Genomic DNA, 20,529 nt, shown 5'->3' with positions numbered 1-20,529 from the left:
GCTCCATTCAAAATCCAAGTCCCCATCTCTCTCTGTCTCAGACCCCTAACTAAATAAAGGGAAACAATTTGCTATATAAGGAGGGTCTTCAGTGTATTTGAGGCCCCCTAAGGCCAGGTACAGACATTACACTTTTACCAGTAGAAGTGATCGGAAACCGGTTTATACCCATAAAAGAACAGAAGTTTAGCAAGTAAAACTAGTCTATACCTGTAAAACTATACCTATAACAGAACAAAAGTTTCACACACATAGATGGTTTAAAAGTGGTGGCACCTGGTCTAGGATTTGCCCTCTTCCACCAAAGGGTGAATGTGTATGCTGTTTGCTACCAATGTAAATTACGCCGCTTACAGAAAACCGCGTAACTTATGCCTCAGGGTTGTGAAATGTCTGTACTTAGCCTACATGTTATGATGGGATTCATATAGGCAGATAGAAATGAACAACACATTACAAGCAATCTCTAACAGTCTCACACTGGAAAACCATGGACTTAAAAACAGGGTTTGAATTATGGACCTTTGGAGAATTTAAGTTTATTTGCTCCTGTAACCTTAAAATACAAATATTTTGGGCCTGATTCATCACTATGTCATTCCAGTTTCTGGCACAAAAGTGAACTGACTGGTAGTATCAGGCCTTCCATTTTCTTTATCAATACACTAAGCACCCAGAAAGGCCACTACCAGGTAAAGTTATTCAAGTTTTAAAAGATTCTTGACATTCACTCACGATAACACGTTACAGGGAAAGTGAAAGCTTATTTTGAACTTTGAAGAAGAGCACAGATGAAGGGGGTGCAGTTTGACTGATATCATGCACATAATTAAACAGGAGACTTACTCTCCACTCCTCCAGTAGTGAAATTAGATTGACTGTAGAAGCCACTTACTTTAGAAGTGACAGGAGATTCAGCCTGAAACTGGACTTGCATGTAAATTCCTGAGGCAAAAGGGTCAACTTGTTGAATGGTCTTGTGCGAATTTTACAGTATGTCCAGTAAGTTGTGTTAAGAATACTAACTTTACCAAGGGACATATTGTGTCTTCAGTTGCACGTAGATTTCAGCAATCAGCACTAAACATTCAGATCTCAAGCAAGTACAACTGTCTAAGAATTAGAAACAGCACTTCACTCACAAGACCACATATTCCCAACTAATGACCATGGACTGGCTTTCTGTGCTACATTTCTATGCAGCCAGCCCTTGTTAACGTAGGGTTAATGTAAGGGTTATAACCCTAAGCATTTTGTAAGGGTGACAGGTAGCTGTGATACCTCAGTAACAGTCTGCATGAGCAGCCATCACAACTGAGCTAATTAAACCCATTACCTTGGGAGCTGCTATCAGCACAGCCATAGTAGCTTGAAACTCAGGGCATGCTAAATGCCAAAGCATTTACCTAGCTTCTCAGATGGGTTTTGCAGTCCCAGACCCTGATGGCCTCACCTACTCTCTGCCCCTCACTGGCAAGGGTGGAATTTCCTACTGGCAGCCTTTGCTTTTCCCATTTGCCTGAGCTTTGTGTCTAGGTAGGCCTTACATGGCAAGTTGGGACTTTACATCTCTGTGGGACTACATGGGGCTGAGTCAAAACTGAGCCTGCAGAAGAAAGACTTTTGTGGATAGGGCCATATTCTACACTCTAATACAAGTAATATTGTAGGCTATGACTACAGCAAATTTATAGGGGGAAAAAAATTAAACAACTTTTATGATTTGTGCAGAATTGTAGTATATAAGTACTAAGCTAGCCAGTAAAAATTAAAACAAACTTCATTAAACATTAACTTCATGTTACTCTCTTACCCAAGCACCCTGAAGCACTTTTAAGGGGTAGAAAAGCCTGCCCAGCTGGTAGCTTTTAATTCAGTAATTTTATACAAGTACTTCTGTTCGATATCTCAGGCATTTTTTTCTCTAAAAGAAAAACAGTTCCTTTAAATATCCAAGACATCTGCTACAAAGAGTTCTGCTGCTTTTTACCTTACAGACTATTCTGAAACTTCCCTCTTAAAGTCCTCTCTTGGCTTAAGCAAACTCATTTTATTTTTTAAGTGACTGTGTGAATTGGACAATAAAATATGCATAAATGCAAGAGAATGTGGGAGTTTGAAGCATGTGATTAGTGGAGCACAGTGTCAAGTGAGAGGGTCTTGAAGACTGTGGCTGGTGTGAAGGCTCATGAGGAAAGTTGTGGAGAGTGTGACTGTTGTGCGTGGGAGGGATCTCGACTGTGACGTGGGTGGGTGAAATGCTGAGACTGAGGTGTGGGTGTGTGGGGGAGTCTTGGAGAGTATGAGTAGTGCAAAGTGAATGAGGGGCCATCTGTCTGTGAAGAAAGAAAATAAGCGAATGGGAGATTAAGCGTGTGGCAAGAGACGTAGAACAAAGGAGAAACCCAGAGGAGAAGGAACCTGAATTTAGCTATTGGGGAAGAAACCTAGTTAACTGCTTATTAGCCCAAACCAATGTCCTGAGTAGGACAAGTTTGCCACCTCCAGGGGAAACCTCTACATCAGGGACAAGCAGTCCCCTAGCACATGTGCCTAAGTGTGGCATGCAAAGGCATTTTGCTTGGCCCCTTCCCCAACATGCAAATGCCAGAGACGCGCTGCCACAAGAAGGATTGGGCCCCTCAGGGCTCTCCTGCCATCTGCCCCTGGCATACCAACATCTTACAAGTTGAGGGTCCAGGTGTTTTTGGCACTACGCCCACAAACACTGCCAACCCCTACTCTACATACACGATTGCTTGGGAGCAAGAAGGGTAGAACAGTCCAGCTCTCTCACCCTGGGCTATGCTGGGGGTCTGGAGGTCAGATTCCCTTCAGCCTTCTGGAGGACTGTATTGAGGGAAATTTCCCCAAACTTAGCATGTTTAGGGCTTCCCTTTCCTGAAAGTTATCTCAAGTTCTAATTAGATCCTGGTTTCTAACCCAAGCTCTGTCCATACCCAAAGCCCTTACCAGGAGATAGCTGGTGCCTGTAACTTGATTTAGCTGGTTTGTCAGGTGATATACGCTAAAGCTCAAGTTAAAGTGGCTAGTCAGCTGCTAACTTGACTACTTTGCGGTGCAGACACTGAGTCCAGCTCCTTCCATGGCTTGTTATGCATCATCCGTATTACTATAGCGCTTGAGAGTCCTAAATGACAACCAGAACCTTATTGCATACAAGGATTCACAATCCCGTGTGCTCAGAAAGGACAGAAAGGTTTTCCTACAATGTTCTGGGAAAGAATTCACAGAACAGCTCAGCTTACTGAAAAACCATGGAATATGCTCCCCAGAAGCCTTTTAGCACTACATATAAGCAAGTACCTGTGGCAACAACAGCTTGGGCTTTATTTTTCAGTGTGACTAGCCAACCTAAGCTAACTCTAGGAAATAACTCAAGTTACATCACTATTACTGTAGCAAAGCAAAATCATTAACATCATCATAGAAGATGTGAACTCCAGGTAATGAATTCCATAACAGACAAATGCTGATAGCCAGCAGCAAGGGCTGACTTGCCAAAAGCAGCCTTAATGGGTACATTTTCTCGGGATTCGCACATAGGAACCTTGGTGGCATGATTTAAAGATTTACTTTACTTCTTGAGGACTTTGTTGAGGGAGATTTTTCCAAACTTAGAATATTTAGGGCTTCTCTTTCCCTCAGTTGAAAGATGAGGAAACATGGGGATACACCCAGAGCCTGGGGTACTAGATGAAAGGGGAAGTGAGTTTAAATCTGTTTTTACTTTACAGGTCCCAGTACTGCCAATCAGTGGCTGCCCTTCTCAGCACTTCCCAGCATGCCATGTGTTGATGTCCTGCCATTACAGAGCCCCCATGAAGGACGACTGCTCCTTCACAACCACAACCTCCCTTCCATTGGAACAATGAAACTGTTGCCGTTCAGGGGAGCTCGCCTCGCAACATTATGGCCCTAGTCTTGAATTAATTCAATTCAACAGACTATATGGACACAGCAAGCTAAATCGAACTTTGCCAAGGCACAAACGCAGAAATATTTGGCCTAATGTGGTTACTTTAAGCATCCACACTGTGAATTTGTCAATGTGTTTAATGGTGTATTTTTACCTGGGGAGTGGGGAGTTGGTTATCCACTTCAGCCATTGACCAATTGTAGGGTTTGGTTTTGTTGGTTTTTTTTAAAGAAATTACACCGTGGAACAATTTCAAATGTTTCATAAACATTTTTTGCACAAATTGCTAAAAATGACAGAAAATGTTCAGAACCCAATGTCTATAATGGGTTCTACCAGATATGAGAAATTATTTTGTAACAACTGTTGTCTACAACATCAATTTCAGCTGGGTATACACTTCCCTCTGTAGTACTTCCCAACACGCAAAAAGACCAGCTGCCCCTCTAGAAGATATGTTTTATGAAACAATACAGGATTAATTGGGTAAAATTCTAGGTCTGTGTAATACAAGAGGTCAGACCAGGGGTTTAATGATCGCCTACTGCCTTAAAAGGCTATAAAAATACAAAAAAAAAAATCTTTAGTGCTATCAATAAGCAGACATCAGGGATAGGTACTAGTGACTAAATTAAATTTATATGTAGAGTCATCAGTGCAGAAATTAATGACATAAGCGTGTTCAGTTAGGAACTTTCAATACCAAGATGTTGGGGGGGGGGGAGGAGGAAGGGAACAACAGGTTCTTACATGTGGTCACAACTCGAAGTGTGAAATTAACAGAAGTAAAGAGTTGAAATTTGGGCTCCTATTGTCATGTCAATGATCCAAAGGGGACAAAAAGCTTCCATCATTGGCAGCTGGGGCCTTCTCTGGCATAGAAGAAATCCTAGCAGGCAGGGTGGGGAGGGATTGCTAGCACCAGGCCAAACCTTTCCGTCAGCATAGAGGATGTGCCTGGGAAGAGACCACAGCACAGTGTGACCAGCCATGCAAATATTATAAAAGAGGCCACAGCTGCAACTAGACTCCAACTGTCCCAGGAATTCATTTCAGGTCCTTCACCAAGAAGAGTTCACTGCGATAAAGGATCAGGGCCAAAAGTTTAACAAGACATACACCAATTAAATAATTCTCTTCCCATTGTAACTAAATATTCATATCAGGATTCTGGTATTTCTTTTATGAATGACCTACAAAATGGTTTATGATGCAATAAAGGAAACTGACAACATCAAGAGGAAAAAAAATGAATTTCTTTGTGGAGTAAAACTCTCCTGCTGTAAAGAAAACTAACTGGCTTTATTTTATTTATTCATTTCACTTAACAGGACAGTTATTATTTTGTCTTTGAAATCATGGCAGAATGAGTTAAATAAAAAATATATAATTTCTTTAAGATTGTGAGTCTTAAAGAAATAACAAGTAAATAATATGTTTTAAAATAATATAAATATGTAACTTTTGTTGTGAATTTTAGGGAGACATAGGGATTGTAAAACTAGCCTGAAATTGTGCTATTTTAATTTTAGCTTAAAATGTGAGCTGAATGACAAGGTGATTTAAAGATGCCAGTGCTGGTAAATTCAAACTGGCTAGAAAAATTCTGTCAAAATCATTTTTCAATGTAAACTTCAGTTCCTGCAAAGTTAAAAGTTGTCTGCCAAGTTTCATTTTGGGCTGATTTGACCAAAATCTAAAATATTTCTATCTGTTGAAGTAAACCAAAACACATTTACCCTCATTTCAACAGTCTGCCCTCTGGTGTCCAAGTGCCTTATAAGGGACTTCCACGACCCCAGTCTCTTCTAGTGTCAGAGTTTCTTAAACTCCTCCTATAATGTATCATGGTCTCCCCTCCAACCAATTTATGTGCTGCTTCATGGGAGTCACTTAATTGTAATGCATCATGGAAGACGTAATTTGCCTAGGAAACCTGACCCTTGCAGAACCATGAGGGAATGGAGTATTGTGGCCTTGTAGAGTAGATGCAACTTAATGTAGAGCTGACTCAAAACAAAATGTTCTGGTTCAAAAATATCAAAATGGTTAGGTCATTTTCTAGGGAGATTATGTTAAAAATGTTTATTTTGGGGGGGATCCTTGAGAGAATTTCAGCCTTCTTTGCTTGGGAAAGTTCAACATCTCAGAAGATGGCGTTTCACGACATAACACATGTTAAGTGATGAAGCTGAAGAGGTCCTGAACATGCCTTTTTCTAATATATTTGAAGTATGAAACTTATTAATGCAACAACAAAAAGTTTCCATAAAACACCAAAAAAGCCTTTTCACAGGTTGAAAACAAATATAGGCTATCCGCTCTGGACATTTAAAACTATAAACGGGAGGAAAATAAAGGAGTAGGAACATAAATAAATAAAATAAATCTGATTTGATTTTGTTTTTAATTATTTTTACTTTTTCAAGGGATGTATTTAAACACCTGGTTTCAAACAGTACAGGGCTGATAAGTGCACACCTTGTGGTAAGAGCTGCCCATGTGAATAAGGTTTTGCAGGACAAAGGCCCTTAAAAATTCTTTCTTCACCATTTATTTGATCCAGCAGTGAAATCATGTTTGTGATTTCACAAATGTTTACAGTCAATTTTGATGTCAAACACAAAATAATGGCCACTGTAGGACCAGCAGCAGGAATTGTAACTGCATGTAAGAAATCTGTCAAACTCACATAACTTCCAAACAGTACTGAAGCAGTTTCTAGAAAAGCTGATTTTTATATTAAATACACTTCTTTTCTTGAACAAGTCAGCCACACAGTTAGAGGTGCTTTTCCAAAGGGTCATGAACAATGGATTTTATGAGCTTTCCTGTCATATTAACCCTTGATAGTTCAGTTAGAAAACTATAAGACCTTGGCCCACAGTCCTTGATTCTAAAGTCTGGTGGTTTCCCACCACTCTTGAGACACTGAGAAATTCAAGCAGAAAGTTTCTCTATTGCCTTAATCAACACCTTTGCCTCTGTCACTGGCAAAGATGACCCAGGAGAAAGGAAGATTTTTCTCCTGGAAAGACAGAGCAGCACATCACAATAAATAGGATCAGTCAGGGATGAGAGAGAGTGAAGGAAATAAAAAACAGGAGGGGAAAAGATCTGACAGTGTTTAAGGCCATATCCAGACGAGCACAGCTGGGGAGTATGTGGCACCGCAGATGCGTCTTGCAGCACCAAGTACCGCATATTCAGTTGTTCTCCCCACTGCAAGGGAGCAGAAGGGGGGGAAATGACCTCTGGATATCTAGAGGTCAAAAAAAAAAAAAAGGCACAGAGCAGAGTGATGCACATGGTGACAGTGCATACCACTTAAAACCGGAGCCTGGCCAGCCAGAGCCACACTCCGGCTGCTGGCCAAGCTCTGACCAGCAGAATCACTGCTACTATAGTCCCAGGAGGTCTCCAGGACCTCAGGTAAGGCTGCTGGTGCCATCCCAGTGCTGGCCTCAGTCTCTTCTATCCCACCTGGCGTAATATGCTGTGTGCCAGAGAGTTTATGGTACAAGTGTTCCCCAGGTACAACTAGTGGCGGCACAAGGCATCCCACTGCTAGTTGTCCCCAGCAAACCAAACATCCACGCTCATGTGGACACGGCATAAGAGTCATGATTTCAAAATATATCTCCACCAAAAGAACAACAGAAGTTTTTGCTAAATAAATCCCTTTGTGTCCAAGGCCTTTAACATATCAAACTAATGACTAAGTGATACTCACCATTGAAGGGATTGATCTTTCTCGTGATTCTTAAAGAAATAGAATCTTTCAGCTCTCTCTTCTTTACACACTGAATACCCAAATTCTGAAAACTAGAACAATATAATATAAGACTTAGTAATAAAAAGCCAAATCTGTTTCACTTAATCAGACATCTAAAAAATGAATTTTAATTACGGGGGCGGGGGAATCATATTGAACATCCTTTGTCACGAAGGTATCATGGTAAAAGATTGTGTAGGACATAAAAAGAGATGGAAAAAGAGCCATCATGACACAAGAAGGAGCATGAAACAACTGAAAACAAGGATTTTAAATCCTTCCAAGAATACAGATCAAAAGAAGGAATCCCTTAACAAAAGAGAACATTTTTATTTTCGTTGTTAAATCATTGAAGCTTTGCATTTGGTAAATTAGCAAATTTAAAACATATCTGATCAGAGTCCCAGCTGGAGTAAGTTGGTAGAGCTCCTTTGATATCAACAGAGATATATCTTAATTTACTTCAGCTGAGGATTGCAGCAGAAAATCCAAATCTGCAACAGTATTTTAATTTTTTTAAATTAGTATGAAATCTCATGTCAGTTATAGGAACAGTTCTCAAGAGCAACACAGTTCTTTATTTGCATATGAGGTCATTGGCAGCAGAGGTGGGGGGAGTCCCAAAATCTGATTCTTTCCCACATGGAAAAACCATGACATCATTAAGCTGAGGAGATGTAAAGCAGGAAGTAAAAGTCTGAAGGCACTTGCCATCGATTTCTGCTGCTGCTTCTCCAGAAGGACTGGCAATTCCCTCCCATTGAAACCCTAAGACATGCCTATAAGACTGAGATGCAACCTGACACTACTAGAGCCATCTCTCTCCCATACCACTGGCTCAATACTTAGCCAGTTTTCATTCTCTACACAGACCTCATGCTGAGCTCAAGTCTGTATTCTTAAAAAAGGTGACTTAGTTTGTCTTGGTTTAATTAAATTACTCTGGCTCTGTTTTGGTTTCCTGAATTCAGGATTTGTTGTATATGAAAAAGTGCTATTTCAGTCTCATTTTGTTTTACACACACTACTTTTTTAGATCTTGTCTATACTAAAACTGTTTTCAGGGAGCCCTGGATCCAACACAATTAAAGCATATTTCAATTTTGTACTGCAAACTGGACCTTCATCATGTCCCCAAATCATTTGACAGTCCAAGGTTTCCAAAAGTATGGATAGATGATGTAGGTCCCATCAACACTATGCTACTTTTAAAGTAAATTTGACCCCTCATTAAGTGATGGAACAAGAGCTACAATGGCTCCTGATTTGCATATGATTGTATCAGATCAGTGGCAGGGTAGAGGTGGGGAGACAACAGGGGAACAGCCACATTGGGTTTGTTGTATAGACAGGGAACTGGAAAAAGTAGAATAGGTTCCCAGAAAGCAGCATAGCCATATATTTTTCTAGGTCCTTCCTATTATAGCATCAGTCCATAATAAATCATATATGAATATGTAAAAATAAAAGATACATGTGAGAATGGACATGTACAAAACATTTACCTGTGTAAAAACTGACAGCAATTATTCTACTACTGTAGAGTACGTTCTGTTATCAATAGGGACCTACCTAACTCATGGCAAGAGACAGCAATTTTCATGGCTTGGTCATGGCCCAAAGAGCTGATTTATATGGTGGCCTCTCCCCTCAGCGCTGATCAAGATGGAGAGGCCCTGGGGCGAGAAAGGATGAGGGGACGGCCACCATCTTGACTGCCAGCTGCCCTTCAGACATCCCAGCCCCTCAGCGCTGATTACTGGAGAGGCATGAGGGGGCAGCTACCATCTTGGCTGCTGCTTTCATGCCACCCTGCCAGTGGCAGTGCCGGCCACTGGCCTGCACTGAGGAGCCAGCATTTTATTTTTATTAAGTATTTTTGAAGGGTTGATTTCCAGAGAAATTGTAGCCAATGCCATTTTTTGCAGCAATCACACAGATGACCATGTTCCGCAGTTTCTGAGAAAACTGCAAACCCATGATTTAAGTAGGTCTCTAATTATATCAGGTACCAGGCATTTTGTGGGCTGACCTGATCTTTGAAAGTAATAATTATAACATAATAAAATAAATAAAAAGGATGTCAACCCCTCAAGCGTTAACCCTTTCCTGAAACATATTGGTGCCATTCTGCAAGTTATCATCTGCTATCTAAACAGAGACCTTGAACAGAAGAGATCAGCTAGAATCAGGGTGGTCACTCTCAAGTGTCAGCTGACTAAAAATAAGCAGGGAAAGCATTAGGGGGAAAAGTAGATACAAGAGATTAAAACACACATCAAAGCAGACTAGACATGAACTTGGAAAAAACATTTCAACACAGAAATAGCCACAAGTTACTAATATATTCAGTCTGAGACAAATCCTGGCCTGCCCTTTTGGCCGCAGAGGCCTTAAACATAGTGGATATTGCAGACATCTCTGGAATGAAACACAGCAAAGTATAACAATATACAGCATTGTCATTAAGAAAGAAGTTTGCAAAGGAAGAATAGAAGATACTTTCTCCCACTGAAGCTACCCAGGGAATTTCAGAGACTAAACACACAAGAATTTGTCATAGTAGAATTTAGCCAAAGTATTGGGGCAAATTACCTCACTATTGCAAAAAGACGTGTGACAAGACCCTCTGTTTTGCCACCCATCCAAAAGAGGGCATCTCCAGCAGCACAGTGCTCCATGAATAGTGTTGGTACAAGCCTTTTCCTCAGTACAGACTCAGAAAAGTGTTACAATACTTGTTGCCAACACCTTCCAAACCACAAAAAGAAAGACTGATATTCAACTTCCAGATCTGAAAATGTTACATGATTCATTCTTCTTAAAGTGATTACACATTCATTAAATACAAGTATTTATCTATGTTGGAAAAGTTCCATGGAGACTTATTTGAGGCTTTCTCCCATTAAGATCTTAGTTTGTGTGTGAGGTAAACACCAAATGGAAAAGGTGCTGGTGGCTTATGACCAATAAGCACAGTTGTAAGGGGCTACACAAAGTCCAAGGCTGTGGAGAATCAGACCCTTTGTTTTCAGAAGGACAGTAAGAGACAGCTTGAGAAAAAGTGAGAATCAGAACTGTGGGAATCCTTGAACATCAGGACAAGAAACTTGAATTTGATCTTTAAAAAAGAAAGAGAGAAAAAAAAGTCAGCGGAGGGATGACATCATAAGAAGGACAAGTAGAGACAAAAATCTTTGTAGCTGCCTTTCAAACGGCTTGGAGAGAGACAGCATATGTGTAAAGGGGCCAGGCAAAATGAGGCTAAAGCTATCAACAAAGGGAAAAAGGGTTTTGATGAGAACTTTAGCTGTCTGGATAGGTATTTTAATGACACACACATGACTGTGTAACAATAAATCTTCATGCTTGAATTTTATTTTCCCACCTGCTTCTCTTCTGCATTGTTTGTTTTCTCCTAAGTGATAATCCAAACATTACACACCACAGAGAAAACAAGCCACTTAGATGTAAACCCTTTTAGGGAAATGACCAAAGTTCACACCTGCTACAGTTCTCTATGTTCTTGCCTTTATCTTTTGTGGCAGAGATAGATTTATTATCAACTTCCATGCATGCTACTGCTAATTTAGATGTTCATGGGACCCTAAGCAGCAATGTAAGTATTAAATGGGAGTTGTGCCTGTTTATACCAAGTTAACTTTGGATCAAACTTTGCCTCTAGCAGCAGAACCTTCTCCACTGAGACTCCTCTACAGAGTCCCACAAGACACTGTTCTTGGTCTTCTCTATTTTTATTATGTGCTGATTATTATTTATACTTTTAATCATAACTACTATGTTCATATTGATGATACTCTACCATACCTATCTTTCAACACATTTAGGCAAGATATTCATAAGTGACTACAGTAGTCTAACCTGAAAAACCCTTTAGTGGCCCTAATTTCCACACAGGACAAACCCCTTTTTGGAATGAGCCTGAGATAATCTTGTTGAAACGTAGCTTGCTTGATGCATGAATGTGTCTCAATTGTGATATGTTTATGTGACCATGTCCTTAGTTTCTGCTGAATCTAAATACATGAGGAATGTGGGGCTTTATAGAACATCAGCTCTTCCATAACTGCTTGCATGTGTTATTTTACACCTCAAGGTAAATGAAAGCTAACTAAGGACAATGTAGTCCTCAATGATAGAAGGGTGAGATGACAGAAGTTAGCTTTTCAATTACTGTACCGGCGCAGTTACTATAGAGCAGCTGATGTATTCTGGCCTTCCTTTATCTTTCTTTACCAAATGTGAACAGTGTGTCAACCCAGAGGCACTGTCTTCCAGAGTCTACAGAAAGACTGCAACAGTACTTCTTGAAAGGTGTGGGTTCCCCTAAATCCCATTCATCTCCTTGAAGCACTAACTCTAATTATGACAAATAAAATGTAATGACTATTTTTTGCAACAGGTCACTTTAGTGCACAGAATGGGGAAGGAAGGGAGTCAAGCCAAGAGACAGGTGTTCAGAGCTGCCAAATGTGTGCGTGTGAGAGAGAGAAACAAAGACAAGGAGGGAAGTGAGAGAGATGGGGGGGAGGGGAGATTGATAAAAGAAGACAAACAGAGGGCAGAAAAAGTAATGGATCTACTGCTCAATATATATCTTTTTATTGATGGCTGCTGAATCTAACAATAAAATACTGAATAAATAATAAACTTCCAAGGCAAAACAGACTCCCCTTCACAGAAGTTTTGTAAGATTGCCCAGGGTAAGTTTCCTCTCTCGGAATGATCTGGGGAGCCCACAGAAAGGCACAAATGTCAGCTCCTACACAGAAGTTATCCCAATTGTTCTTTTAGTCTAGTGACTAGATTTCAACAGCATAAAACTGAACTCAGTGCTGCTACTTACGATATGACTCTGCGCTCTGGTCCAAATTCAGCTTCATAGTAGCCATCCCTACAGTCCTTTCCAACCAGGTCGTGAGGGTGAGGCTTGTAGGGCTCATTCTTTGTTACTAATGTTATCCTTATTTTCACTTTTCCAAAAAAGTTAACAATCTGCAAAAGTGTATGGAGAAAAATGTTCACATTTCTGCTTAAAAACTGCACAGGTTTTGAACAGATTTATTATGTGCTCTATACATGCCTAACATGGAATACATGTTGTCCTATAAACGTTACAGAAAAAAAAACAAAGTCAACTGAGCATTTCACATTATGTTCAGCTGAATTACTGTTACACAAAATTAAAAGCCAATACTGCTCTCCTGAAAATTCAGAAGTTGTTTCACCACATTATCATTCATTTCACACTAAAAGCCAGTGACAGAACAATTAAACAGTGTTTTCCTTTATATTTCAGCTACATTGATACACTACAGATATCTACAATGCCTACAAAGTATTCATCTTTTATTTGTAAAAAAAGAATCACATCATTAGCCAGTTATTCTGACAAAATTACCAAGGACTTTGTAATGAAAAAAAATGTCCTAAGTTGTTAAAACAGAAATCAACATTTTGACATTCTAATTCTAATCTATGTTGCCATGAAAATGAGAAGAAAGGCTTCTCCTTGCTTCACATATAGTGCTCTCTTAAGATCCGATCCAATGCTCCACTAAATCAGTAGAAGCCTTTCCAGTGACTGCAACAGGCTTTGGATCAGGCTCAGTGAGCTGGAAAAGGGCTGACTCTTCATCCAGGTGCTCTGCACACAAGCGAGTTGAAAACTTATTTATTACAGCATCTAGATTCCATTATAAAGACACACAGTTCTGCTTGGAAACACAAGGAAACTTCTACTGAAGGGCAACTGTACATTGAGAGGGGGGGAGCAGGATTTTTTCCATTAATTTCATCTAGAATTGGATAGGATCCAACTCTTAGGATCCCTTAAATAACCGAGGGTCCCATCAGTAAAAGCAAGAGGTAACTTACATGAGTAGAACAGGTCTCTTGATGTAGGGTCAAAGCTTCAGGCCCTTACTTGAGCAGGGGGGAGAAGGGGGAAGCATTCTACCTTGTGCCTCCAGTGAAACATTCAGGATGATATGTGGAGAGCTCAACACGAGACTCTCACAAGATTCTTTGGGATAGTTGGAAACTGTTTTCTTCTTAGTGGTCCTTAGATACCTGCAGCAAATTCTGCCCTTGTGTTGGTGAGTCTATCAAAAGTCTATGGGGGTTGAGTGGGTGAATCTAAAAGTAAAATTTGGCCTATACTGGTTGAAGCTTGGAAAGCAAGTCGGAGGCACATTCTAGGTGCATGTTTGTACAGATTAAATCCCTCCTCCCCTACTTTATACCCCACAGCTGTTCCGCACTCCCTGTCCACATATTCCAAGATTGAAACATTCATTGTATGCCTTTCTTCCTAACTGGCCCTTTCACCTTGCCCTATACTTTCCTGGTGTCTATCATCCCTTCCCTCATTCCTGAACTCTCATGTGAATTCTTTCTATCAGTCTTCATACAACTGTCTCCTTTTTACCTCCACCTGGTTCTCTCAGGCCTTTCCTGTTTCCTCAAAGCTCACACCCTAGCATAATCTTGCTCTGACTTCCTCCCCACCGTGTTTGTCCTTTACTCTTGTAATCCATTTCTCTCCCACGTCCCATTGATTCCACTGATGCCACTCTAGCTAAGTTTAGTTATGACATCTCCTTGGACTCTTCACCCCTCCTCCTCTTCGATACTTCCACCTCTGGTGGGGAATCTCCCTTATAGTGATCAGTACCTTCCTCCAGTCCTTGGAGTGGCAGAAATTCACTTAGAAATCACTTCAGTGCCACTATCAGCAATGAACAACTTCATCAGCAACAGACACCTTCAGTCATGGACCAGAAGCCTCCTTTACTTTGGATTCTAGTTGTTCCTCATTTGCTCACAAGAGTCATACGCTCCAGCTACTCCCTGAACCTGTCCCCTAGACCACAGCTCAGGCCTACAGCCCCTTCAGCAGCTTGCACAGACCATTCTCCAATCATCAGAGAAGTGGTGCCAGAAAGAAGGAATTTTCTGCCAGCTCTGGTCAACCAAAGCTCTACAAAGGTGAAAAGGCCACCTTCTCCTGTTTGCTCAGCTCCTGGCCAGTCACTGCTCTAGGGCAGGGCCATGTTTCACAGCACTGCTGTTACTCTCAGCATCACTGTCCACAAGATTCTTTGCCTCCAGCTCTTACAGGGAACACCTCCAATCTTTCAATCTGTTCTCTGTTGGTGCCCCAGAAGCTTCCATCATTGACCCCCTCTTCTCTACATACAGCTTCCAGGCACATACTTTATCCCTGGGGATGTGTGTGCATCCAGGGTTCTGTACAGGTTTGGGAAGGAGAGGCATTGGAACAGCAACCAGCCATCCACAGGTGGCTGAACCCCCACACTTCTAGCTTCCCGTCCCAATAAGACCATGCAGCAGTAGCAGCAGCCAGGGACTTTCAGGTAAGTCTCCCCACAACTTTGGCAACCCCTGCCCTTCATGCTCAGTAGCACCTCAACTCCCCTCACTTCCCATTCATCCCCTCCCATGTCTGCTGCTGTCCCTGGCTCACCTGGGGGCAGGGGTTGCTCCAGAGCTGCTCCAGCCAGGGCTGCATGGGGATCTGGGCTTAACTGAGGATAGTAGAAGTAGTGGCAGAAGGGTTCCTTCTGCATAAGCCTGCCCTTGACCTGGCAAAGAAAACCCAGGGGGACCAGGCAGAGAGAAGGAAAACAGGCTTCAGGGTCTAAAAGGTGGGTTTGATCATGTTATCTCACCCCCTCAGGATCTGCCCCCATCTGAGGACATTCATGTCTTTCATGGCTTCCTGATGACTCCCAATCTACCCATGGCCTATCCCCACACTGTTCAAGTCTCTTCATCTCTGCCAGCATTGCTCATAAACCAATATAATGTTGAGAATTTATTATAGACCACTAATCACCAGGGATCTTGATTTTCCATTTCCTATGGAAAAAATGGAGAAAACCATGAATTTTCTTCTTTACCAGAGGAAAATGCGGATTTCTTGTTTTACCAGAGAAACCCATGGATTTTGCAGTTTTGCAAAGAGCTCTCTGCAGGCTGGCAGAGTTCCACCCTGCAAGGGGCTGGGAGGGAAAGGGTGATTAGGCAGGGGGCACCACGTGCATGTACATGCACATGGCCTAAGGTAGCCTGGAATAACTGGGGGGGGGGGGGATGGAGGCCCTCATAGTGAGGGAGGGAGTGAGTTGGGTGTGCCTGGGGCTGCTGCCCAGCGAGGCAGTGCATGGGGCTTGGGGCCCAGGGCTGCAATGCGTAGCCGCAGGGCCCCAGTGGCAAGTGGTATGGGGCTGTAGGAGGCTCGTTGAGGGGGCGGGGGTCAGGAGCCGGCTCCCTGCTGCTGCATGCACTCCTGGTGGGTCGAGGAGGACCCATGCCTCCCAGATCTGTGGATGGGATGAGGCAGGCATGGGCTGCCTGCTACAGACTTGGGCTCCCTGCCCTGCTGTCCTCCCCCATGGCCTCTGCAGCCCAGCAGGTGCAATCTGTCACTGTAGGGAACAGCAGGGCTGTGCGGGGATCTCCTTGGGGCTGCAAACTCTGTGCTGCCCTGGCAAGGTGTCCCCTGTGTGCACAGTAGCAGTGGGAGTAGTGGTGCGGGGCTGTGCCCCTCACTGCTGCTGTGCATGCAGGGGACACGTCACCAGGGCAGCATGAAGCTCACAGTGGCAACAAGCTTCTCAGTGTGGTCCTGCTGTTCCGTGCAGCACTGGGTTGCATTAGCTGAGGACCCTGGGGGAGGGCAGCAGGGCAGGGAGCCCAAGCCCACAGCGGGCAGCCTGTCTCTGCTGTGTGCACAGATCTGCCCTGCCTGCCCTGGGAGCGCGCACAGCGGGTGAGGGGGCCGGCTCCCCTTCTGCCCAAGCCCACAGCAGGGAGGCAGCAGGTGGGGGGGGGGGGGGAGGAAGGTGTGGGGCAGGGAGCTGGGCTCTGTGCTCTGCTTCACCAATTCCACCAGTTGCTGCATCCTGCTGGGGGCAAGGGGCTGTGGACCCGGGTCCCTGGCCCCATAGCTCTGGCAGCTGGGAGTACCTCTGGCAGGGCTGGGGGTGGCAGGGGGCTATGCGTGAGGGCCGAAGGGCACCAGCAGGGCTGGGGGGCTGTAAAAGGGAGTGAGGGGCACAAGCAGTGCCAGGGTGTGTGTGTGTGCGGGGGCGGGAGGGGCAAGTGAGGGTACTAACCAGGCCAGGGGCCTGTGGGATGGGGAGTAAAGGGCACCTACAGGGCTGTGGAGGGAGGGGAGTGAGGGGTCTTTCATTTTAATTAGAGGGGTTTTTAAAATCAGAGAATTTGTGAGTTTTTAATCAGGGAAAACCAGGATTGCTGCTAATCAGGAAGAGGAGGTCAGTGAGGCACTCTTCAAGCAGGTGACAAATGTATCCAAAAGCTATGGCATGGTACTGTTAGGAAACTTCAATTTTCCAGACATTTGCTGGAAGAACAATGCAGCCAAACGTAAAATGTTAAGCCCATCTCTAACTTGCATGGAGGGCAACTTTCTGTTCCAGAAAGTGGAGGATACAACTAGGGGATCATCTATCTATTGAAATCTAGTTTCCTAATTTTGCTGACCTCATGCTTTCCTTGTCTCAGGATCTGGAATCCTGTCATATCATGATTCCTTCCTCCTAAGTTACCCATCACTTTCACGTCCTCCACCAATTCTTCACTGTTTGTCAGGGAGGAGGACATGGACCAGTGGCTTGAAGCTGCAGCAAAAGTAAAGTTAGACTGGATATCCAGAAAGACTTGTTCACTGTTAGAACAGTGAGGCAGTAGAACAGACTTCCTAGGGAAGCTGTGCAGTCTTTATCACTGGAGGGGTTCAAGAAGAGGCTGGACAGCCGTGGTTGGGGATGATGTAGGCATGGCTATGCCTATGTTCTACTATGGGTATTTCCCATGCTTCTGGGCTTTCTGGTTGCCCCTGCCCCACCCCTTTCTGCTACACATGTCAGGGGGTTTGGTTTGTAAGCCTTCCTCAGAGGCATTGGTCATTGGCCAAGACTGGAGACTTTAACTGGGGTGTGCCAATGCTCCTGCTGCAACCAAAGCCAGAGGTTCCTGGCTTAGGGATCTTGCCCCTTCACTCAGGATCAGACCAATTGCCACATTTGGGGTCAGGAAGGAATTTTACCCCCTGGTCAGACTGGTATAGTCTATGGGGGGTTTTGCCTTTGTCTGTATGGGGGTGTGGCCCTCAACCCGGGATCTCTTGAGCACATATTGATGACATTTCATAAAAGCAGGACATTGGTCTACTGTGCTTCCCTTGCTTTACCTGTGGTAGTTTAGGGTGTTAGATCTGGGTTGTCAGGGCTGACGGTAGCCTTATGTAGAATTTAGATTATAGCTTGTATGGGATGGCTTGGATAAAAACAATCCTGCCTCAGGTAAAGGGTTGGACTTAAGTGACCTCTGGAGGTACCTTTCAGCTGTACTTCTCTATGACCCTTCATGGGTCTCCCACCATCAACTTCAATGCAATATTGCAAAATGGGTCTCTCATCAACTATCTACCTTACCAAATTTCTTCACGATAGAATATTTCATCAGCCACATAAACTTATATTCCTTTGCCCCAGTCAAGCAGGCTGTTGCAAAATCTTGCCACTATGTCCTCTACCACATGTTCAAACTATCCACTCCCCTCCAATTCTACTGTCCATAGCTTGTCTATACCTTCATCATCTCCTATCTGGACGACTGTGACCTACTTCATCCTGCACTTCTCAATAGTCACCTTATTTCTATTCACTCTCTCCATAACACAGCCACCAGAATCTTCTTCCTTCAGCTTCTTTGACCGTTTTGTCCCCACTTCCCCAGACCCTTTACTGATTCTGCATCGCCTCTCTCTCACCTTCAGAATTCTTGTTATGGTATTCTCTACACAGCTCTTGCTCTGAATTACTGGTTGCACCTGATCCCTCAGTTCCCCTTAACAGAGGCACAGATAGACAGCTCCATGCCTGGGGCAGCCACCAATGCTCACTGCATTGCTGGCTGCCAAACTGCCAATCACAACAGCATGAATTGGCTACCACCGCAGTCGCACCTTTTTGCTGACCACTGAAAGGCAGTGCCTGGAATTGCTGCCCTGGTCATCACCCACATTTATGCATCTACCCAATAATCCACCTTCCTACCTACTACCTTCAATGACAAGGATGTTTATAGAGTTTACATTTTTCTAGGTTTAATCTGGACTACAGCAGTCACTATATATACTTGGATGTCTATAGTCTGAATTAAAATTGGCTCAAATCCGAATTAACTAATCCTTATTGAATGAGGATTAAAGTTAATGCAGACTAGGGCAGTCTAAACTAGGCAAGTTAAACTGTATTAATTAACATATATACAACACCATTGCTTTTAGGAAAACCAGTCCTTAGGAACTAATATAAGCAGATAAGCATTGTAAATATCAATACCCTCAATTGCATTTTTGCAACACAACAGAGCCTATCAGGCACAAACCTTTACCAAGTCAAATGTGCAGACAACAACCCACCTGGACTAAGCATCAGGTCAATTGCACAGCATTGTAGCTAGCTGCAACAATATAACAGAGTTTAAACAGACTTATTATCACCTCCTAATTACTTCCAACCACAGCTAATTGGGCCTGTTAAGGAGCTGTCAATGATCGTCTATTAAATCTTAACTCGAATTGAAATTTGATTCAAACTGTGTCACGCAAATTGGTTAACATGGTTTAGAAAAAGTGCTTAAATTCCTTTTCCAGTAACGACACTGTCCTGAAACCATGGTAAGGCTAGGAATTTCAAAGTCAAAATAAATCTGACTCGCAATCTCCAGATCCTACCCTCAGATCTCTGGATTTTCCCAGCTGGTAAGTAGAAGGGAAGAGGCAGAGGAAGAGGGAAGGGGTGGGAGGAAGATCAAAGCCCCTGCAGGGAGGGAGGGAGGGAGGGAGTGCGGCAGGAGCAGGACGGGTTGTCCAGAGGTGGTGGGGAAGGGATGCAGAGGCAGGATATCCACTGTGGGCTGGGGCTCTGTGCCCTGCTGCCTTGCCCTGGGAGCTCAGCTGCACAACCCCAGTGTGCCTCCTGCTGCCAGGCGGGCAGGGGATGTGCTGTGTGGCCAGTGTGCCTTATGTCCCCTGTCCGCCTGGTGGGAAGCAATGGCATCACATGGCTGAGCTCTTGAGACAGCCTGCCTCTGCCCCATGGGGGGCCATGTGCCTCCATCCCCCCACAGGGGTGTGCACTGCAGTGGGAGCCACACTCCTCCCCTCTCCCCCCCACCTTTGGGCAACCTACCCTGGCCCCAGGGACCCAATCAACCCTGCCCCTGCTCCTGCCCCACTCTCTCCCTCACCGTGGGGGCTTCAATCTGCACCCCCAACACTCCTTCCTTCTCCCCCCTGCCCCTTTCCCTCCACTTACCAGATGAGTCCTGTATGTGTCTGTTTGCTCCTTGCTCCCAAGCCACAGCCTGCCCAGCCAGGGGCGACACATAGGGGGTGCATATGGGTGTGCATACACCCCCTGAACATGGCGGTGGATGCCCTACAAAAAGTTGCTGCCAAGCTTGTGGGTGGACGCCGCTCACCCATCCCCCCCATTGGCAACAGTGCCAGTGGCGTCTGTGGACAGTCAGCGATCCCTGCTGGCCACTGCTGACAGTGTACGGCAAGTGGTCACCATCCTCTGGTTGGCACTTGCTACCCCCCCTCCCCCTCCCCACTGTCGACAGCATCAGTGGCGTCTGCGGGAATTCCTGCTTACTGCCACCGCAGTCCTGCACCCAGCCCTGCTGTTGGCTCTCAGTCCTGACCCACAATACCCCACAACCTGCTCCG

The 20,529-nt window shown here is 44.0% G+C and overlaps 1 protein-coding gene across 3 annotated transcripts in view; it reads right to left on the bottom strand.

The window, feature by feature from the left end:
• Nucleotides 1-20,529, bottom strand: part of REL (REL proto-oncogene, NF-kB subunit) — an 86,359-nt gene that overhangs the window by 18,029 nt on the left and 47,801 nt on the right. For all 3 annotated transcript variants that reach the window (XM_090050076.1, XM_090050084.1, XM_090050067.1), the window contains 2 exons: nucleotides 12,583-12,731; nucleotides 7,674-7,765 (listed from right to left, as the gene is read on the bottom strand). In XM_090050076.1, coding sequence (XP_089906202.1) covers nucleotides 7,674-7,765; nucleotides 12,583-12,731 — 241 coding nt within the window. The remainder of the gene's footprint in view (nucleotides 1-7,673; nucleotides 7,766-12,582; nucleotides 12,732-20,529) is intronic.

Source organism: Crocodylus siamensis, chromosome 1 (assembly GCF_052110815.1).
Source record: "Crocodylus siamensis isolate JL-2025a chromosome 1, ASM5211081v1, whole genome shotgun sequence".
NCBI lineage: Eukaryota > Metazoa > Chordata > Crocodylia > Crocodylidae > Crocodylus > Crocodylus siamensis.
The sequence above is the reverse complement of the archived record's forward strand: the minus strand, read 5'-3'. Positions and strand labels throughout refer to the sequence as shown.